At 45.5% G+C, this 23,287-nt stretch overlaps 1 protein-coding gene across 9 annotated transcripts in view; it reads right to left on the bottom strand.

The window, feature by feature from the left end:
- Positions 1-19,710: 19,710 nt before the first annotated feature.
- Positions 19,711-23,287, bottom strand: part of Dab1 (DAB adaptor protein 1) — a 1,119,830-nt gene continuing 1,116,253 nt past the window's right edge. For 8 of the 9 annotated variants that reach the window (XM_075945176.1, XM_075945172.1, XM_075945177.1 and 5 more), the window contains one exon: positions 19,711-19,957. Coding sequence is in view for 3 of the 9 variants with exons in the window: in XM_075945177.1 (XP_075801292.1) it covers positions 19,913-19,957 (45 nt within the window). In the remaining 6 variants the exon portion in view is untranslated. The remainder of the gene's footprint in view (positions 19,958-23,287) is intronic. The other variant, XM_075945180.1, reaches the window with a different exon arrangement.

Here is a 23,287-nt window from a genome sequence, read left to right as displayed (position 1 = left end):
CCCAAATAACAACTATCCCCTCCCCTACCTGCTATCAACTACCAATTGCTCCTTGGCTATGGGTAGGTTTCCCATGCTCTTCCCCATATAGAAATCAATCTCACTAACAGGGAGAGTTGAGAAAGATATCCCATGTTGACTAGCATTTATAGAGCCAGAAGGAACTATGAAGATACTGGGGAGGAAAGGCTGCCATGGTCTTGCCCTGCACTGGACCCTGCGCCTACAATCCTGACGTAACAGGCAAAGCAAGGTGTGCAATAGTGATACTACCACTTTAGCAGATGCATATAGGACATGCATGATCCCACAGACTGTCTCCTTCCCATTGCTGTGAACGGTTGGCTTGAACCTAGAAGCTGATGCAGAAGAGGGCAGCTGAGAAGTCTAGGGCTCAGTGTGACTGAGTGGAGCAGAGTCCTTCCCACTCTCCGCCGACAGGTAGTTCTTGATAAGTGTCTGAGCCACGAAGATGCTAGGGATTTTCTGTTATGTTGGCTAGAATTACCCTCCCATAATTCTCATTCCTCAAATTCTCGTTCTCAAAGCATGGCGCACGTTCATTGGAAGAGTCATGGTTGAGAAAGCCATCTCAGAGTCGTGACTGCTCTGGAGGGGCACAAAGGTGGGATCTATTAAGTGAGAGAGAGTCACTGCCACTAGGGTTTTTTTTTCCTGTGTGGACAGAGAGGGGGCTTGTGCGTCCTCTCTTTGTATTATCTCCTCACGTGGAGAATGGGCAAGTGGTTCTGTGTGGATGTACACAGGCTTCTTTCAGTGTGTGTTAGGTGCACTAAGTACAAATGGGCCAATCTCCCTGACAAACATAGAGAGCAAGTACTATGGCTTCAGAGTGTCCCCCCAATTGTGTGTATGCTGCAATCCTGGTCATTAGCAGTCAGTGGTGGTGGCGGCGGCATAGAACCTTTGTGAGATAGGGCTAGTAGGAACCATGGGGGAATTGAACTGTTCTTGAAAGACTCTAATGTGGCTCTCAAAGGCTTGATCACATATTTATTTATTTATTTTAGAGAATGGGTTGGTTATGGAGTCAGGCAACTTCATGTTCTTGGTCTCTTTTCTATGCCATGCTTCTTTGAACTTTTAGTCACCAGAACTGTAAGCCATTGACGTCATCAGCATAAACATTGAAATATCTTGAGTTCAACCAAGGGAAACACATATTTTTGTGTGTTTAAAGATATATACAAGATATATAGCAAGATGACTCAGATAGCAAGAGCCTTTGCCGTGCAAGCCTGGTAACCCGAGTTTAACTTTTGGAAATCATGTATGTGCAAAGAGAACTGATTCCATATTGTTTTCTGGGCTCTGACATGTGTGTCCATGAGCACGTGGGCATGCGCACATGCGCACACACACACTAATAATAATACTAAATCAAAATATGTAAGTATAGGCAACTGAATTTGAAAACAATAAAAATATCCAGAGTACTCATTTTCTACTTCAAATATTTCCAGGAATGCTCAAATGTGTGAGGAGGGAAAACGGGATAGTGGCTGGCATTGTGCCACAGAACTAATTGCCTGGGGGACTTTAAACAACTAGATGGATTATGTATTTGCATTGATTTTGCGGATTAGCTGCAGCAAATGGTGAAATTTAATCCACTTTGTTCGTCTGCTCATTCGCTCATTACAGGGCCAAGTTCAAACTCCTTAGCCCAGCAAATGAACAATTTTTCAGTCTGCACGCTTGCAATGCTCTCAACTTCACACAAACCTAAACTTTCCATCGATTCACTTATACATTTAAAAATAATTACTTTTCAGCGTTCACTGTGCACCGGACCAAGGCTCTGTGCTAAGGTGGAAGGAGCATCAGTAACTCTCGCGCTCACTGCACTCATAGAGCCTTCGTTTGTGGAGAGAAAATAAAGTCAAATCATTGCCGATATCTACAATGATGAATTAGAAACTGTAAATCGATTGCTGGGTTGGGGGATAGGGTAGCTGTAACAGGGCCAGAGAGAGAGAGAGAGAGAGAGAGAGAGAGAGAGAGAGAGAGAGAGAGAGACGCAGTGAGGGTGAAACTTAATTTGAAATGAAAACCCTGGAATACCAAAGGTGTCCAGGACCCTGGAAGGCCTGCTGAGGAAAGTCACAGACAGTGAGCAGGGTTGGTAGACAAAAGGGAGGCCATGTGGCCACAAACAGTAAAGCCACGGGGCAGGGCTCCCCAAGATTGTTAAGAGACCCTGTGCCTCAGATTGTGCAGGGAGAGTTATAGGGATGATTGCTTTCCTTGTAGGGCTTTGGATCCATCTCTTTTCTGTGTCCTTATGCCTTTTGGAAGAATTTATCTTGTGTCTTAAAGGACATTGAACTTAAACTCTTGAACAATTTTGGAACTACTAGGACTTCACTATCGGAGATTGAAGAAATACATATCACATTGTGATACGATCACCATCATTCAGGACCGGAGGTGAAAAGTTATGGCTTCAATATAAACTGTACTTTCCAGGGTCTTAATTTGAATGCTTGGTTTTTAGTTGGTGGTGCTGTTTGGGAGAAGATCTGTTTCCTGTAGGTAGTAGGAACCAGTTGGGGGAACATTGGTCACTGGGTGAATGAATGCCTTTGGTGACTGACTATACTCGGTCTGTGATTCTTTCTTTATTCCATTCCAGTTGGTCCAGAAGACAAAAAGTCCCCATCTCCACATTCCCCTGCCACAGTGTTCCTCTCAAGTGTGTGGCAGAACTACCCGTGTGCAGAATTGCGGAGGCCATGATCTAAAATAAAGCCTTCTCCCTTTAGAATGTTTCTGTCGGCCGGGCGGTGGTGGCACACGCCTTTAATCCCAGCACTCGGGAGGCAGAGGCAGGCGGATCTCTGTGAGTTTGAGACCAGCCTGGTCTACAAGAGCTAGTTCCAGGACAGGCTCCAAAGCCACAGAGAAACCCTGTCTTGAAAAACCAAAAAAAAAAAAAAAATAAAAAAAAATAGAATGTTTCTGTCAGATGAGTTAATAAATCAGTCAAAAGTGCTGCTTTCTCCCCCAGACAGAGCCTGAAAATGCCTTTGTTTAGCCACTGCTGACACCACCACATGTGGTGATATTTTGTTTGTGCTTTAACAGCTAAAGCTTGCCTGAAGATCAGAGTGCAGAGCTAGCAACACTAGCCATAGGGGCCAGGCAGTGGTGGCACACACCTTCAATCCTAGCACAGAGACAGACAGATCTCTGTGAGTTCAAGGCCACCTTGGGCTACAAGAGATTGAATCAGTCTAAAAAAAGAAACAGAACCAAGCAGTGGTGGCTCACACTTTAATCCCAGCACGAGGGAGGCAGAGATGGGAAGTGATATGGCTGAGAGGAGAGAGGACTATATAACAGGAGGAGCCAGGGGCTCAGGATTCGGTCTTAGGACTTGTATGGACAGGATAAGCCATTCGGTCGGAGGATTTCGTAGAGGTGAGAACTAGTGGCTGACTGCTCTGCTCCTCTGATCTTTCAGCTTCCACCCCCTAATATCTGACTCCGCGTTTTTATTATTAAAAACCAATTAGGAGTTGCGCTACAACCACACACACTCCTTCATATATAGACTCACAGAAATTGGCAAACCTCCTGACCAGAGTGAGAATTATGTCACTGCCTGTCAGTTCACAAAAGTTATCCCTGAACTTAGGATTCAAGTCTTAAGGATTTTTTGTGAATCAGTGTCACAGAGGCTACGGTCTTGTCTTCAAACTGTTGTGTAGCCCTAGTGTAAGGAAGCCATATAATACAGAGGATACTCAAGGTAAGCGGTGAGAATATCTTACAAACAAATTCAAGCCAGGAGAAGCTGGTCTTGTCAATATGTATGTGCGTGTGTGTGTGGGGGGGGGCTATCTCCGTATCTAAAGATAGCAAACCTGACATCAGAACCTTAGCCAGGACTTTTCAGTTTACTCTGTATGTTTCTTCTTAACTTTGCAAATAAATCACAGGGAATTAGGCTAGCATAACACGTATGTATGTAGAGGTGGGTTTCCACTGCCATAACAAAATAGCCATCCTAGGGGACTCCCTGGGCATTTTAGAGTCAGGCAGGCTCACTGAGGCAGTATGGGCTGCTCATGCTCAGTAGCACAGCTAATGAAAGTCCAGAGACAGATAATGAGGTTCAACCTGAAGGTCAGAAAAGCAAATCAGCCAGCCACTGCCTGTTACTTCTACTTCAGTCCAAAATGGAGATCCTGCCTCCAGGAATCTCAGAATGAAACTGTGTCTGAGAGCTGTCTCCTCCCGTTTTATAATCCTCTCTCAGGCTGGGATTAAAGGCGTGCACCACCACTGCCTGATTTCTAAGGCAAACTAGTATGGCTACTGGGGATTAAAGGTGTGTGTCACCACTGCCTGGTCTGTAAGGCTGACCAGGGCAGCTGTTTTACTCTCTGCTTTTCAGGCAAGATTTATTTATTAAAATATCACTACTGTGCTTAGGTGTGGAAGTCAGGGTAACCTAGGTAGGTCTTTTCGGCTACTAAAAAGAAGACAGTGATTGAAGCCCATCATTGTCATGGCTTAACGTAGGGTAAAAATGCATTTGGATCTGGAAGCTGTTCTAGCATATGTTAATCTGCTACAGAAAGATCGCCTGGGGCGGCTAGACCCTCAAATCTCATTCTCCAGGCCCTCCAGTGTGGGAGGACAGCCAGTGAATATGCCCAGGTCTCTGACCAGCTCCAGGGTCTGTTCATCTTCTCTGTTTCTTTTAGGGCCCTAGCTGCTGCTGGAACACTCAGCATTTGAGAGACCCACTATTTGGCCCTGTTCGGAAGGCGCCGCACAGTTCTGCCCTATACTTCTGACCCAGTCTCTGTTTTGGGGTTTTCATATTTATTGAATTGACAGTTCATTGCTACGCAGATTAGCCTGGTCTCAGATTCACTGTGTGGTCCAGGCTGTCCTTGAATCTGAGATCCTTCTGACTCAGCTCCCAGAGAACTGGGATCACAGGCATGCATTACGCCCAGTGGGGCTGGTGCTTTTGAGAAGCAGTGCTGAAGAGCGGCACACTGTGGACGTTTGAGGCACAGCACCCGAGTAGGCCTTCATCCTGTCACTCATCAGTGTGTGACTCTAGGCAAGGCGCTATGCTTCTTGGATGCCCAAATCTTTCTTTGCAAAGGGAGGAGAGTTGTACGGGGCTGTAAGGCTCCAGGACGCTGTATGTAAATTTGTGAGCCTTGCTTGACACTGGACACATTTTCCCACATGTGAAGCTGCTTTTTGTCCTCCGACTGTAGGAAGAGGGTCATGCAGATAAAGAACCATGGACCTGTTCAAGCTGATCTAAGACTGTTCTCTCTCTGGGAGCCCGAGGGCCGGACTTGAGTCTGAGACTGCATCCAATTTTAGATTGTTGGCATAAAAGCCTCTTTGGAATACTCATGGCATTCTTCGGTCCTCGGCTGTCCCCAAGCATCCTTTTCCAGCCTTAGTCTCTGATCCCACAGGTAGCTGGAAATAACTAGCATTCTCTCAATGCTAAATAATTTTCAGTTGCAGTGATAATGACCATCATTGCATAAGGACACTAATAGCAGGTTTTAAGAAGGCCCCATAGTGACCACAAATAGGTGTCATCACACGTTCCCCATGGTGCTTCTGGGATGCTCACTCTCCCCCCCCCCGCCCCCCGCAGCTCTGACCCAATTGCAGAAACAGACAGAGCAGACACAGAACTTTGGGGGAATGCAGAGTGCCTGTTTGCAGGGCTCCCTCATCCTTCTGAAGTTCTCTGAACATTATTAGTTCTCTGTTGGCCAGGAGGTGAGGGAGTCAGTGGCCAAGCCCGGGCCGCCATCTCCTTGCCAGACTTCTTGTCAATACCTGTTGACATTTTCCTGAGTAATTGTTCCAGGCACCTCAGTATATTTCTTCATATCACCGGATAGATTAAGGGGCTCTATTGATTTTGTGGTTTCATGTGTGAAAGATCTAATCTTAATCCTCTACTGTTCATTTTCCTTAACCTTTTAATAACATGCTAGGGAGGCAACCTGTCACAGTAGAAATTGTTTCAGAGGCATGTTGGCATAAATACGTACCACAGTTGGTTTTGTTTCCTGGGAACAGCCATCTTTTTGGAATAATAGTAATAACTATGATACCATTTGTAGGGGGCTGGGCCATTTACAAAGCACTCTCCCGTATCAACTTCTTCAGTCCTGACAGGAGTCCCGATGGGCTGGAGTTATTTTTATTCATTTTGATTTATTTATTCCCAGAGTTCTTCTACAACATGAATTATGATCATTATCTGCCACGTCACAGATGAGGGGTCTGCACTGCCCAAGGTCACATAGCTCTCAGAGACAGGGCATGGAGTCAGGGAGCTCAGTCCTCAGGTGCTGCCAAGGGCCCCTGTGTCACCATGGATGTGAAGCCCAGACTCTCTGAGATGCATTTCTTCATCCATGCAACAGGAAGTCTTCCTCTCTGGGATTTTTGTCAGGATGAAGGATGATGTGTGAGAGCCACCCCCACAGTACCTGACACCCAGGACGGGATCAGTGCATGTATGGTGTTAACATAGTAATTATATTAATTATTTGATAATGGCAAGATAGGAACATTATGACAAACCTCAGATTTCCATTCTCTTTGCTGGAAGCAAATTAGAATCTCCCCATCCCCATCCTCAGTGCCATTCACCCGAGAGCTCTTTAAGTGAACACGAATGTCTCAGTTGCTCCTGGTGATAAAGTCCAAGGGTCAGGTGAGGAAGCAATGTTTGGGAGTCCTTTGGCTGGTGTCCTTCTAGCACGACACAGTCTTGCTTAACAGGAGGCTAGCAACCCTGTTGACACCAATTTCATATTCATCAATGCATTTATTCCCAGGTCTGAACGATTCTATAACATTGCACTTACCACCCAGTCTCTCCACTGTGCTCAGAAGCCCAGGCTCAAAGGAGGAAGATACTTTTCCTGAGCAGATATGCAAAGGCAGAGCTGCAAGACTCTCTCATTCATCCCAGGCTTCCTCTCAGCTTTACCTGTTCAGTTCACTGCATCCCATATACATATGATGCTAGGCATGAGGCCCTGTACAGTGATAGCCATCTTGCTGCTCCAAAGCTTTGTAGTAGTCATCCACGCAACTGGTCTTTATTCAAGGACGAATGTCCACCATTGGCCTGAGCATCCTGTAAGAGTGGGTCATGGAGATGCTTGTGTTCTTTGGAGAGCTCTGTTCTCTTTCTCCTTACCCTGGTGCTGAGCCATTTGCTCTGTATTCTTGATAACCACTTCTGTTCACCTTCTGCCTTTGCTTTGTGCTGGTGCAGGGCTTTATCTGAATTTCTTGGCATTTTGTAACCCAGGCTCATCCATGGTCCCGAGACTCTTTTCAAGCTCTCTCTCTCTCTCTGTCTGTCTTGATGAAGGTACCAATTCTCATTGCCACTGTCTTTCCTCTTACTCTGGTGAATCCAATACAGAAGGATGAACTTGATCTGACACAATTCAGAGACCCATTCATGGGCCGGCTTTCTTTGCAGCTCTGTTATGTTTTCTAATTTTTTTTGTTGGAGAATCTGGTAAAGATATTTGTTTTTGAAATGATGACTTAGGGTGTAGCAACTTTATACCACCATTTGCAAGACCACACCCATGCCATGTTCTACCTGGGGTACCCTTAGAATACATGTTTTTTTTTTTTTTACTTTTTTTTTCTTTTCTTTTTGAGACAGGGTTTCTTTGTGCAGCCCTGGCTGTCCTGGAACTCACTCTGTAGACCAGGCTGGCCTCCAACTCACAGAGATCTGCCTGCCTCTGCCTACCAAGGGCTGAGATTAAAGGTATGAGCCACCACCACCTAGCAGTATACAGGGTTTTCATGCTACTATCTTTTTTTTAAAGGATGGCCATTTGGGGTTTGATAAAGCCTCCTCCTCGTGTCCTGCAAACCCAATGTTGGCACAGAGCTGACGTGGCACGGCTAGCAGTGAATCCCACCCATCCCCATAACAAGTCAGACCAGCAGTCTCCTCCTCTACTCAGGCAGACTTAGACTCAAGGACCATACGGGCCAGAGCCCCGAGCTTTCTGAAAGTTGTGGAGGTCTCCCACTTTTTCCTGGAAGCTTGAGTCATAAAGGAGTCGGGGCTTTGGAATTTGTGAGTCAGAGGCCAAGTACTGGTTGTGACATTTATGTGAGCATCGTTTGTTTCTCCTGAGCTTCAATTTCTACCTTCATTAAAGTGGGGAGACAATCTATGGATTTCTTGAGAGAAAAGCAAAACAAGAATGTAGATACGTAGACATGTTAATTCTAATACACACACACACACACACACACACACAAAAAAAAAAAAAACAAACCTGAAAAGAGATGGGAAGGAGGGACCCCGTGGAAAGAGGGTAACTTGAATAACGATGACTTATGAATTGACTAAAGTGAAGATTCTTCTAACAGCCATTTGGAGATGAGGAGATAAGAAGACCTGGTCAAATGCCAAATAACGGCAGGAAGAGAGAATAGGCGAAAGAGTTTGGTATCTCTCATCAAGCAGCCAAGGGGACTTATGAGGCAGTGGTGACAACTGTCTGAGGCAGAGTGTCCCAGCGCATTAAGACAGGGAGGGTCTTCCAGGGACAAAAGGCTTTGCTGCAGAAGCCCCACTGGAGCCCCAGGCAGAGCTGTGGGGGACACTGGTCTCCCGAACATCACACACTGGAATTAAACTTGACTGGGGATGGGCATTTAAACCAGAGCTGAAAAGAAGACCCTGGCTCTTTGGAGACCCATTCTGGCTTGGGATGACACAACATCTCCAAGTCTACCTGCTGGTGGGGTAAGATGGCTAAAGCAGACCTCTGTGGTTGGAACCCATTCAGTAATAAGCAGAGTGCAGCTGGCAATGAACACGGGGCAGAGGGAGGAGGGACCTCAACAATGCTCCCCTGCCCCACTCAGTTTCCCATATGGACAAGAAGATATTCCAGCAAGTCTCCGGGGATGTCTGCAAGAATCAGCAATTGCTCAGGTCCTAAGTTTGTTCTGAAGCTTCAGGAGCTCTGCCACTAGTAATGGGAATCCCTCCCACTCTGCTTTGTATGCCGGGTAGATTACCGGAGTCCCTCAGACTCAGTTCTATAGGTAAAACGGGGACAGAAAGCCTTAGAAAATCAGGGTAAGTCAATAGAACTGTGGGAAGCTTTTACCAAGCATTGTTCAAGATGGGTTTCAAAGGACAAGGGAAGGCTAGTTCTCCAGTGGTGGGGTATGTGGGAAGAAGGACTAGAGAGGGACATGCACAGGCAAGGTGCGGTGATCAGAATGTACTTGGGAAGACTGGGGAGGAAGCTGGAATAGCAGAGAGACCCAGCACATGTCAGTGCCCACGCCATCCCTTGTCACTGAGCCTGCCCATCTCCAGGAGCAGGAAGGCAGAGCTACTTCACCTAACTTCACCCCCCACTCCTCCCCCGACACATACCAAAGGGAGTTGAGGATAATGACAAAGGCCGAGGCTGAGAATCCAGCCATGTGGGCTTGCCCAAACAGAGCCTCGGAAAGGAGAGTCTTTACCACTTAGTCCCTAGTGATGTCCCTACCTGCCTGGTTGTCTCCAGCTTGTTCCAAAGAGGGTGGATGAGTGATGACTCCTGCCCATGCTTCACTATGCTTCAGTGAAGAAAGTTACACTGCACAGAGTGCACAAAAGCAGTTATTTTAAAAGTAAACACCTCTGAGACAAAGCTAAGCACTTCTGTAGTAAACAGTCACAACTGTAGATTCAGAAGAATGCAGGAGGGGCTCTGTGGGTCAGTGGGTTTCCTGGGAGGGAACCAGGAGCAGATTTATGAATATTTCGTATGCATGTATCTTACAGTTTAAAAAATTGAGAGGGAGTTTATGTTTATAAAGACAAAAGCTGCACACTAAACAAAGATTAGTTGGTTGTCCCTTTCTAGCCAGGCTTCTTAAACTATGGGTTTTAACTGTATTTGGAAGTGGTGAAACCTTTAATTGTTGTTAAATTTTTCACCATCTTCAAATTGGAAAAAAAAAAAAACTTTTGGTGAACTCAGATCTGTACCAGACCCTGAGTGCTTCCAGCAGTGCCCGCTCTCTGGTGCACTCCTCTGATGTATCACAGGCTCTCACCCCAGCCTTCGCTCTGCACAGTCTGTTCGCTCTTAACCATGCTGGTTCCCATACCACTCAGCTCCGAGCAATGCTGCTTGAGCACTGTGGTTCAGGACTACCGTGCTCCGACCTGCAGATCTGTTCAGTCCTGGACTGCTACTAATCTTGGAACACCCCCATCACTTACCTTCGTGGTCAAGGATGACTGTCTCTATATTCACCTCCTCAGTGTTCTTCCCTTTAGACGTTCACCCCCTTTGCATGCATTGGTTTCTATGATTGTACATTCTGCTGGGCTATGCAGCCTGCTTCTTCCCTAGATAAGATGAGCATTCTGCAGTGAGACTCTTTCGGCTATTCTCTCCCGACAATTTGCCTAAGTTGATGCTATTTATGCACTCCTTCAAATTGGGGAATAACATCAATTTAACATATAATAGCTAAGCTGACAGCAATGGCCTCCAATTTGTTTGTTTGTTTGTTTATTTATTTATTTGAGACAGGATCTCCAGTGTGGCCCAGAAACTCATAGAGATCTACCTTTTTCTGCAACCCAAGTGCTTGGATTAAAGGTCGGTGCTACCATACCCATCTTTGACCTCTGATTTCAATAGGGGAACCTTCAAGGTCCACTGAAGAGGTTTTTCATGCTAATTATTTGTTTGAAGTAAATATTATTTTAGGTGTGCCGGTTAGTTTTATGTCAGTGTGACACAAGCTAATGTCATCTGATAAGAGGGAACCTCAATTAAGAAAACAATTTTATAAGATGAGGCTGTGGGCAAGCTTATAGGACATTTTCTTAGTGATTCATGAGGGAGGGTCCAGCTCATTGTGGGTTTGTATACCCTGGACTGGAGGTCCTGGGGTCTATAAAACAAACACACGCAGAATGAGGCAGTAAACAGTTCCCCTCCATGGCTTCTGCATCACCTCCGGCCTCAAGGTTCCTACCTAACTTTCTTCAATGATGGACCATAATGTAAAAGCAAAAAGAAAAAATAAAACTTTTCCTCCCCAACTTGCTTTTGATTATGGTGTTCCATCATTGCAATAGTAAGTGTGACTAAGACAGTGTGCCAAGGGAATATTACTATAATTCGACTTTCTAATACTGCTTCTTTTTCTCTGTTGGAGCCCACAGAAGTGGATCCATTTCACCTTGACTTGTCAGAGAGCTCAGGCCTGTCCTTGCTCCTTCAAGGTTACTGACAGGAGGTCTGACTTAAGGTGTGGCTGCTACTGTGAAGTCCTGAGGACTTGACCTAGGGTGTGATTATTTGGTATTCTAGGTATTAAGATGGTAATTATTTTGTTTGTTCCTTGTTTGTATCACGGTAATGAAGTCTTCACTTCTTTCCCCCACTTTTGGATTGTGGTATTTAAAGCTCAGGAGAAATAAACACAGGCAGATTCAGTATTCACTGGGTTGCCCTCCTGACTGGATCCTGTGTCTCTATTTCTTCTGTGTCTCTGGTTTTCCTGCCTAGCATTTCTAATCCACATGACCCTAAACTGGAACATATGAACCCGTCGAGGCTGGACCCTACCATTTCTCTCCTCATCCCCAGGATTTAACTCAGGGCCTTAGACACAATAGACAAGCACTCTACCTACCACCGAGATACATCCCCAGCCTCACCCTCTTTCTGACAATACTAAACAAGCTCTCACTAAGTTAGTGAGTTCTTTAACTCACTTTGGAGTCCTGGCTGACCCTGAACTCATGACCATCCTGAGAACTAGGGCTTATATAGACATGCTATCACCAGGCCTGACTCTCTAAGGCCTTTTTCTAGGAAAGGTTAATAGATTTATCAGATGTCTTTGACAGGCTGGCTTCTCCGGACTTATTACTTACATTCCCAAAATCAGTTTTATTCAGTCATGGTTTATAAGTATGTTTGATCTAAATTTAATTTAGACATTTCTGATGATCTATGAGACGATGAGGCTATCATTTGTATCAGTCTTTGGATGCTTTGCTCTTCTAGCTTTCAAATACGAACAGAAAAGGAAGGCTCTGTGCTTTTCAACAGTTTAAATGGTGTTTATTCCTCGGCTTCACTGTTATTTACCGCGGGTACTCCATGTCCACTGGCCCTGCCATCGCTGCAGATGCTCTTCTACCCGATGTCACGGATCACTTCCTGCTCAACCACTCATCCCTGAGCACCTAGCTCGGCCAGTGTCGTATTGGCACATTTGAGAATTGACCATACAATAGTCTATTTCTCTCCTAACTTTTTCCTCGATTACCAGGCTCTGAGCTTCTTGAAGCTGGGACACTCATGCATACACTTAGGTTTTTTTTAATCTCCAGGGCTCATCACAGGAGCTGGCATACAGCTTATGTTTAACGATTCTTTCTTAAATGTATAAATCCCCGACACATTGAGGCAGTGAAGATTTCAAAGACTTACGTGTGCACTTCTTTGTAGTTCTTTGATGGTAACAGAGGGGCGGTACTCCGCTCTGCTTTCTGCATGCTTTCAAAGTTGCTGCGCTAAGACAATGGGTGTGAAAGGGACAAGGTGTTAAGTGAAAGGATTAAGTACGAATTCACACCACAGCTTATATCCTTTCTTGGATGATAACGAAAGGCAGTGTGCACTGAGCAGCTTTTGCAGCGGGTGTGGAATCATCACATTCACTTCTCCTAACTGCCCTCAGGTTGACACGGGGATTCTAGAGAGGTTAGGTGACTTATCTGAGGTTGGACAACGTGGCGGGCCAAAGTGCCAGAATCTAAAGCTAGATGTTCTGGGTTCACAACTCTCTCTGACTTGCCAGCAGCAATGGTCCCCCACCCTCATCCATGAGAAAAGTGGCAGCTGACAAGGAGAGGGTGACCACTTGCTCAGACACAGTATTTCCTTAATAAGGATCTGCTTAATTTTGGTGCCTGGTAGGAAGATAGCTAGGTGACCTTGACTCGTCTCCTCTGGCTGAACACAGGCTAATCACCGAGTCTCACTTTATTTAGTTCATGCTATGATGTGCTCTGTCCCGAAGGGCTAAGAACAGCCGTGGGGCACTTGGGCACTTTTTCATTCTTGCCACAAAAGTCCAAAAGGGTACGAGACAGATCAAGTAAAAGGAAACATCTTTCTGTCACTAACATCCTAGACCAGTGGTTCTCAACCTGTGGGTCGTGTGCCCTTTGGAGGTCAGCTATCCTGCATATCAGATATTTATACTACGATTCATAACAGAAACAAAATTACAGTTATGGAGTAGCAATGAAGTAATTTTATGGCTGGAGGTCACCACAACACGAGGAACTGTATGGAAGGGTCGCAGCATGAGGAAGGTTGAGAGCCACTGACCTAGACTCTTGAGATCAAGGCTCGATCCCATTATCTGAGATGAGGGGGACTTGGGCTCCTCCACCACCTAGGGACAAGCTAGGGACAGTAGAGCACAGAATAAAGATGGATGGTTTGACATTTGACTGTGACAATATGCCAGCTCCTGGACCTGCTAATTCTACCCCCAGTCACTTGGCCAGTTCCCCACTCCAGGTAGTGACCCCAGACTGAATGACAGAAGTGGAAAGAGGCTGTTCAGCAGATGAAAGACCCAAGTCACCAGAGGCTGTCATCTCACAAGACCATTTAGACGTGTTCCACTTGGCAGTCATTAATATTCTTCAGGCAAGATGAGCAGGAAGCCCGCTCAAAAAAGCCTCTTCAGATCTTTGTACCTTGGAAGATAAAGAGACTGTGAAGGTTTTGTTTGGGAATTAAATATTCATTGGACTGGGTTAGAGCTGCTATTGTTCTCAGGAATAAAACTGGATTTCCCCCCTCTTTGTTTTAAAATAACTACAATCATTTTACTTAAGAATCAGTTTTTGTACCAAATCAGACAGAGCAATGTGTGCTGTGATTTTTCTAATATAATAGCCACATCTTGCGACTGAATACCCAAGGACTCTAGGCATTTTCTACAAGGTCACAGGGGCCTGATGCTGGAGGATGCTCAGGTCAGAGGACAGAGCTTGGCACTCTCAACCTGGGCTCTCTGCTATTAGTGCGGAGGTGTTCTACACCATGAGGTTTGGTTTCGGAGCCTGTGAGATGGGGCAACGTTTCTTTCCTCTCAGGCTTTGCTAAAAACTTGTGAGTGACAGGAAGGAAACAGGTGCCCTGAGCACAGCAGGAGAGGACAGTGGCGATTACTATACACACTGTAGCACCAACTCTGAGAGCTGGTCACTGCGTGACTGGGAGCTGTTCACATCTGTTCCCCCCCACACCCGCCCGCCACCCACCTCATCTTTCAGGCATCATTGCTCCCATTTCCCTGGAATTCAAACATCCTTTAAAGGCTTTCAAAGCTCTGAAGGCTGATTTCAATGAAACCTGTTTTTATTCTGTGCATTTTTCCCGACTGTCACTCTCAGGTAAAACAAAAACCATTCACTGTCAAAACAACAAGGGCTTGCTCTGGAGCGCAGAAGGAACGCAGGTATGTCTGCCTGATTTATTTTGGCACGTGCCTCACTCTTAAATAGGGCACCTTTTAATTCGTCACTTCTTAAAGATTCACTTACGCTTGCGAAGTGAATCCCCAGGGTTTGGTTTCAGTTCACTTTGAACTAGTTGGGCAGAAAGGTTGATCCTCACCCTCCACCCCCCACACTTTGCACATCTACCTCTTCTAAGGTGCAAAGTAAAGAAGCAAGTGCTTGTTCAACAACTTCAGAAAGGCACAACTGATAGTCTTTTGTTTTGACTTTAACCTAGAGAAGTTTAGAATTCAAACTTACTACCACAGCTCAACCAGAGGTTTGTTTATAGGGGGACATGGAAGCCAGCGGTTTTCCACAGCCCTGTGGAAGGTTATTAAAACAGTCACTCTCCAACTCATTTTAAAACAGACATCAGAGAGTCCGGTTTTATCCCAGGCTTTTCCAGACCCAGGCCAGCTGGCCTTGGTGAGTTCCCAGTAGAACATCCCCATTGTCTCAGTGTGTGGGTGCACCCCTCGCAGTCCTGAGTTCCTTGCTCGTGCTCTCTTTCCTTCTGCTCCTGATTTGGACCTTGAGATTTCAGTCCTGTGCTCCAATGTGGGTCTCTGTCTCCTTTCATCGCTTGCTGAAGGTTAATATTCAGGAGGATGCCTATATGTTTTTCTTTGGGTTCTCCTGACTCTCTGAACATAGCGGACAATGAGGACTACTGAGAACTCAAGAACAATAGCAATGGGTTTCTGATCCTACTGCACGCACTGGCTTTGTGGGAGCCTAGGCAGTTTGGATGCTCAACTTACTAGACCTGGATGGAGGTGGGGGTTCCTTGGACTTCCCACAGGACAGGGAACCCTGATTGCTTTTCGGGCTGGGGGGGGAATTAACTGGGGAAGGGGGAGGGAAATGGGAGGCGGTGGCGGGGAAGAGACAGAAATCTTTAATAAATAAATAAATTAAAAAAAAATAAAAAAATAAAGTTCTGTGAGAATTCTGCACTGGAAAAAAAAATAAAATAAAACAGACATCAGCTTTAAGCAGAGAGACTCCGAATTCAAACTCTCCGGGCTGCCATTTTCACCAGCCAGCGGTGATTTCCCCGTTTCTTAGTTTCTTTGCCTAAGGCTTTGGTCATGACGTGGACCCAGTCTGGACTGTTTGGGTCAGGAACGGACGCAACACACACAAAGCACCCAGCATCCATTAGGGCACACCAGTGGCTCAGATGTACGTGGGCACCGGCACCAAGGGAAGCACCTTTGAGTTCTTCCATCCATATGGGAGCTGCTTCTCTGTCTGCTCCAAATTTACTTTGCTGAAATCGACGCCATTTCTCTCCTGTTCTCAAAATCGGTGATAACATCTGTCTAATCCCTTCAGTGTAACAAGGCCAGATTGAAGGTTTGTGTTTATGCAGTCATTAACACAACCACTGTTAGACAGAAGTGGGGCTTGGCATCTCAATCACCTAACTGAAATCTGGTTCATTCTTGGATATGTAAACTGATTTAGTTAGAAAAAGATACACACACACACACACACACACACACACACACACACACACATCACATTAATATGTAAATGTTTTTGGTTCTTTAATATAAATTTTCCCTTTCCCCAGACTCAGATTTTTCTAAAAATGTGCACATGTGGAAACCATAAAAAACGCTAATGCTTCCTTCTTTAAGATCCTTAGAGCAAATGACTTTTGATGAAGGCAGACATCTCATGGCAGTCATTAGCCACAGTTAGCTAGTCCACACTTATGTAGACTTCCTCAACTTTGCTCCACACTACCTGTGGTCCAGATACCACACCTCTCTCTTTCTAGCCTATTTTCCCAACGATGTCAGTTTCTATGGATACAAACAAACCAAAGCATCCCAGTGAGGCCTGACCATGGACCATCAGTGAGGCTTGCTCTTTCCAGCTCAGAGCCAGGGAAACCGAGGTTGTTTTCTGGTGTGGTGGAAACTGAATGCCAGCCACCAGTTCCTCTTCTAATCCCTTGTCTGACTGGCTGCTGGAAACCTGTGGAATAAGACCAGGCTAAGCTGTTGTTCTCAAACATGTTTATTTGTAACCGTTTTACATGGCGTGTTACAGAAATTAATGGAAAATTTCTAAAAATTTTGCTGTTCTGTTGAATGCACTGTACATAAAGTTAAAAATAACGTGTCCATATATGTGAACGGACTGTCATGTGAGGTAAAGGTTAAGCAGGTCTAGAAACGTACTGCGACAGTCATTTTTCTCTTTCTCATCTTTATTAAAAAAATATGTGTCAGAACGCAGAAGTTGAAAGGAACCGAACCCACAGAGTAAACATTGTCTTAAAGGAAGGTGCCCGGTACATCACATGATGGGGTTGCTGGAGACGCTAGGATGAACACAAGTTATCAAAAATGTCTTGCGGCCTGGAGAGACCGAGGAGCTATGGGGACTGGGGACAGACTGACAGGTGGCGTTTCCCTGGTTTCAAAATTTAAAGTGACAAATTCAGTGCTTAGGAGAGGATGAGGAAGTGAGTCAAACACACGAATCTTTCCATCGGCCTAACCAGAACTGTGCAGACTCCCCAAACTCTTTCAGCATTGGTACCTCAGCTCCTGCTTGGACACGTCACTATATTCCTGGAGTAGGGGGGACAGTGGTTCTGAACTCACCAAATGGTGCCTGGGGGGAACAATCGGTATTCTGCCAATGAAAGTGCAGAAGGCAGTTAAAAAATCTCGACCTTCTCCTTACTTTAGAGTGTCAGCTGGGCATCTTCCTTCAGCTCAGATCTAGTTACAATCCAGTCATGCTCAGGGAGGGGTGACCATCGACCGGGCTGTCACCACCTGCTAAGACACTGGCTGCAGATGGTATACCTGGAATGGCAACCCCAGTCAGAGTTTGCTTCATGTCACAGTAACCCGAGGAGCTAGGATAAGGGTGTGACACTGATGGACAAACCCAGACAGCCACAGTGAGGGAGAAGACAGCACCACTCATGAAGACTTGGCACCATGACGCCAGAGCCACCGAAGCTGTCTCCTGTGGCAACCACCCATCTTGCCAACACTTCAGGGAAGCAGAACGGCTTTCAGGACAATTCTCGGCCATTATTCCTTCCTATTTCTCCTTTGCATGAGAGGGGCGCCTCATCACAGTATGGATACACATTGTGGGAGGAGCCCTGTAGCAACAGGAAGCAGCTCCAGAGGGCAGTCAGTGAACAACTCTTCCCGTTTCTCAAGCTCTTGGGACCTAATACAGTAGGGTAGCATTGACATAGATTTGCTAATAGACATGTGGTTCATTTATTCCAGTGTAAAATGTCGGCTCTAAATAATAACAATTAGCTTGACATTGCTTTGTGATTCTTATGTGGAGAGTCACTTTAAGAACATCTTCAAAATCATTTTAGTTCCTATTGCTAGGAAGAAGCCAAAGCATACAGGCCAATATCAATGAATCATATCAAGGTAAATCTGACTTTTCAAATTAATAATTACTCCCAGATCCAATCACATGACTCTTGAGGGTTTCCTTCTTTACGTCAAACCACCAAATCCAACATGTAACTGCATAGGAACGTCAGGAAAACATATTTGACCTGTATAACAATTCTCTATAGGGTAAAAAATATATAGATTCTTTATGAAAGTTGTGTTCTAGACATATGAACTGACAGTAGACTTTTGTCCCATATGTGTAAAATCAGGAATTGACTCCTTCTGTTTCACGTACGATCTGTCCAGGGAACTGATGGGAGCGGAAGTGGGAGCCGAGAGGTGGGTGCTTTATGGAATCTGAAACCTTCCTATGGGAGCCTCCTTTCTCTTCCCTTGGGCTTAAGGGAAGTTAAGAAAAGTTGGCTCTGAAGTCCCGTCCCCTCCTGTTTACTAGCTGCTGATTGGCCCAAGACTTCTGCCTGTCTCTGAACCTTAACTTCCTACAAGTCATCCCAGAAAAACTGGAGAGGGAGCCCCACCCATCATGTTTCCTTTTTTGCACCTTACACTCCTTCTGCTACCTTCTCTACAGTGTAATGGTATTATTAAAAGCATCTTCATTGACATATTTACATCATCAGAACTCCTTAAAGCCATTTCCCTTCAACAGTTAAAGAGTTTAATGGTAAGGTTTTCCTTTTCCAGTTAGAAAATAAAAAAAAAAAAGAAAGAAAATCCCATTTGAATTTTCTGATGTACAAAAAGAGATAGAGATGAACCATTTGAGCACAGCGTCAGTTTGTTACGTTGAATGTCACCATGAGAAAGCTGGTTTCTAAGATCCAAAACCATATTACCAGAATTGTACCAGAATTATTTGGCAAATGACTTTTCTTTGAAAATGGCGCATGGAGAAGACACTTGTCTGCACAGCATCACAGCAGCGAAGTATCAGAAAAATAAAGAGATCATTTTATTGTACTCAAGAGTCCACAGCTTCTCGGGGGAACTGGATGCATTTTCCATCTTTCTCATCAAGGGGATGCGATGTCCTTTGTTACCCCCAGAACAAAGGTTCCATCCAGAAGCTGGCTTTCTTCATCAGGATGCAGGACAACTAAAGGGTTGTTTTGGCAACATTCTTGTGTATAATGAAGAACCAACCACTTGTTTTGCCTTGTGATTTCAAGTGAATTCACTTCATAAGAGGCTTTCCCTCCCCCACGTAGACTTCACCCCTTTCTTAAAAAAAAAAAGTCAAAAGCAATACAAAAATTTGTACACTCATTATTTCTCAAACATGACAAGAGGAGGACAGGGGACACAGCATGGCAGACCAGGCCCTGTGGAGAGATGCCACGCACATTGCCACAGCCAGAAGGCATATGGAAGATGACACTGTGGTCACAGAGGATCCCTTGCTTTGGCCTAAAAGGAGTTAGTGCCAACATCGTTGCAATTCTCTGATGCCCGCCAGTCCACATCTGTGGTCTCTACAGTGGTCAACAGGTAGCGAAATAAAAGCACAATAATGGTTTCACATCCGGGGCATTTCAGGCCCAGCTGAGAGAGCTCAAGGTATTTCTTGGTTAAGCATCAGCTTGACTGGTGATCAATGTTGGGTTCTATTTTTTTTTATTTATTTTGAAAATATCTTTGTGGGGGTGTTGTGTTTTATTTTGCTTTTTTTTTTTTTTTGTGCTGCCATAGGTATCTGCTGATGGTTGCCAAAAACCACTCTGTTCTCTCTTCAGACAGTTTTCACGGGGCGACTGTGAGTTTCTCTGTGGGATGAGGTGAGGCGAGAGCACTAGAGAGCCTGTGGCACCGCTGATTCCCATGCCAGTCTCGAAGCACCCACCACGAGCTCGCATTGATGCTATTTCTTAGGTCTGTTGATCTGCGCATAGAGAGGCTCTGGCTCCTGCGGACAGAGGCACAACAGTCAGGCCGGCCTCGCTCACACCAGCCTTGCGAGACGGCTTTAGGAAGGAGGGCTTGGGGATAAACCAGAAAAGGGACAGCTGCGGATGAATGACCTTAGGTTATTTTTGTATTGTCTCAGCATGGTGCTTTTCATTTTTGCAATGGTTTCAGCTCCCCCTAAGAGCACATCCAGAGTTAAGTGTGTGTGTGTGTGTGTTTGTGTGTGCGCATGTGTGTGTTTGTGTGTGTGCACAGTTTTGCCGTTTTTATACAAGTGCACATGTGTCTAATGCATGTGTGCATATAGTAGAGACCCAGAGTCAACCTTGAATTTCATTCAGTAGGCACTGTATACCTTCTTTTTGAGATAGGGTTTATCATTGGCCTGGAACTCACCTCGTAGACCAGAATAAATTGAACGGCCAGAGAACCTCAGCCCCGCTCTTCTCCACCTCCCAACTCTGGAATTACAAGTGTATGCTACTGCATTTGTTTTTTTTATTCCTCCATAGTTTTGGAGCCTGTGCTGGAACTCACTCTGGAGACCACGCTGGCCTCAAACTCACAGAGATCCGCCTGCCTCTGTCTCCCGAGTGCTGGGATTAAAGGCGTGCACCACCACCACCCGGCCATGCTTTGGTTTTTACATGGGTATAAGGGATCGAACTTATGTTTGTGTGGCACACTTTAAAGGCTGAGCGACCTCCTCAGTTCCTAGAGGCAGGCCTAGCTTTGGTTTTGAAGCTGATTCCCCATTAGGGTAATAATAGCACGGCATAGTAGAGTGAGCTCACTATGTTCTGTGCGGTGGGAAAGATACTGATACCTTTTGTGCCTCAGTTTCTCCAACTATACCATGGGAATAGTATTGTTTAATTCTACAAGGTCTTGAGAGAAGTAGATAACTCACAGAAAGTACCTAGCATAATACTTGGTAATACTGGAAGAAAGCAGAGAAGAGAAAAAGGCAAAGAGGAAATAAGGCAGAAGTTTTCCTGTCTGCAGAGAGCTGAGAGTTTGTGAACCGCCCCCGGGTCTTACCTTCATCTACCTAACAGTCCTGCAAGCAGACTCCTTTGTCCTCATTTTGGAGACAAAAAGACTTAAGTTCACAGTTGACGTGCGCGTGCGGAGCATAAGAGACTGTGGAATGCTCAGCTCTAAACGGGACACCTACACCAAAACCCCTCCTCCCAGAGCTCAGGGACCATCTCGGAAGAGGGGGCGGAAGGATCTAAGAGCTGGAGGTGGTGGGCGGCTACGAGGAGGCAGTATTTTCAGGACACAACAGGCAGTGGCACATACGAACTCACACTGGTCGTGGCAGCGTACACAAGACTTGCGCAAGCTGAAGCCAGACAAAATACCAGCATGGAGCGGGGAGGTGGGCACACAGTCTCACCCCCAAGCTGAGGAGCTATTAGCAGCTGTTAGCTAGCTGCCGGGAACGAAAGAGTCAGTGTTCTTCAAGGATGCAGCCCCCGAGAGGCTACCCAAGCTCCAGTAGATGGTTCTACACCCAGGCACATACTGGCACTGCTGAGTGAACTCAGTGATTAAAAACAAAACAAAACAAACAAACAAAAAAAACCATGACGTTGGAAAAAGATACTGGTGAGGGAGATGGGAGAGGAACTGGAGCGGAGCAAATGGGCAGGGGTGGATTTGATCAAAACTCATCATATTTATGTGTAAAATTCTCAAAGAATGAGAATAAAAGCACTCAAAAAATGAAGCTGGGAGAAGAGAACAGTCTCAAGGTCATTGTGCTGCCTCCTCTGTGTGACGCATCCCGCGTGTTTGCTCCCTGTGGTACCCTGGCAATGGCCTAGAGGATGAACACTGTCTGCCCCATCGCTTTAGAGATGAGGGATCCACAGAGCAGCACAGCGCTTCTGTGCTTCCCCAGTGTCACGTGAGCGCGGAGGAACCACTCGGGAACTTCACTACCCTTCATGTGCCCTCCTCCGGGACTGGCTAGAGGTCTGCTCCCTTGGGAGAAGGAGCCTTTTCTGCCCATCTAGTCACCCTGTGCTGCAATAGAGCAAAACAGTTTGCTCCCCACACTCCATGCTCCACCCATGGAATTCATCCTGCTGAAGGAAACAGAGAGCTAAGTCAATGCCATCTGCTGGGGTACCTGACTACAGGAAGGGCTCCATCCTTCCCCAGGGCCTTACTGAGCATCCCCATTGGCTTTTACACATAGAAATGCGACATAGTAAGTCCTCACTGTAGTGATGGGGTAGGGGGATGTCTGGTGAATTAGTGTATGACTAGGACATGATTTCTAATATCTTTGATATTTTGATTTTCTTGTCTTCAACGCATTTCAATTTGGCTTTATTTTTTCCAAAGGCTGAATTTATCAGAATCTGTGGCAGGATGAACTGTTAAGTCCTAATCCATTTCCTTCCAATAGCTGAACTACTTCTACTATCTGCTGTTAGATTAGATGGAAGCTTTCTGTTCCCTCTCTCTGTCTCCTCTCTCTCTGTCTATCTGTCTCTCTCTCTGTATGTGTGTGTGCATGAGTATGTAAATTTTCTAGGGATAGGGTGTACTGTAGTAAACAAGAACGGAATAAAAATTTCTTATGAACAACAAACAAGGAAGGAGCATTTTCTGTCACCATTTACCTCAATGCTTCCTGTGAGACCTTCCTCCCTCACTCCATTCTTCTCTCTGGGTCCCCCTAGAAAGAGAGCTGCCTTGATCTCACCCTACAATTTGCTCTATTCCTATTTTGGAAACCAATTTATCCAGTTAAGAATGACACCTAAAACCAGAAGACGACAGCAGGCTCAGACAGGGTAATTAATGCCGCACGGCATTAACTTTCTGCAGCCGGGATAAATATTCACGCAGCCCCTGCTTGCCGGAATCGAGCTGCAGATACCCATCACAACACTGGTAACAACTGCCGTCAGCTCTCAATTATCCCCACTAATGAAGGGGAGCAGTGGTGTGGAAAACCCCAAGCAGCAGATAGCCCCAAAGTCTCACAATGTGATGCATTGTTCGTTTTGGCAATCGCTTTACCTTCCTTGTTGGAGCTAGGAAACCATTTGATCCAGAAATTTCTAGCCTGGCTCTGGCAAGGGCATGGAGACCTCACCCTCTTTTTCAGTATTCCAGTCTTTTAAAAGTCTTTTTTAAAGAAGTTGCCATGATTTAGGGATTCTGTCTTCTTGGTTAGCTGAGAATGAAACTAGCCTGGAAAGGGTGAGCTGTTGGGAGACATTATGTGAGACCTGTTTTTTCCAAGTCCTAAGATGTTATAGCTGCACGAACCTTTGGCAACTGTTTGGCAGAGGAGATGGAAGGT

The sequence above is a fragment of the Microtus pennsylvanicus genome, chromosome 13 (genome assembly GCF_037038515.1).
Source record: "Microtus pennsylvanicus isolate mMicPen1 chromosome 13, mMicPen1.hap1, whole genome shotgun sequence".
NCBI classification, from domain to species: Eukaryota; Metazoa; Chordata; class Mammalia; order Rodentia; family Cricetidae; genus Microtus; species Microtus pennsylvanicus.
The sequence above is the reverse complement of the archived record's forward strand: the minus strand, read 5'-3'. Positions and strand labels throughout refer to the sequence as shown.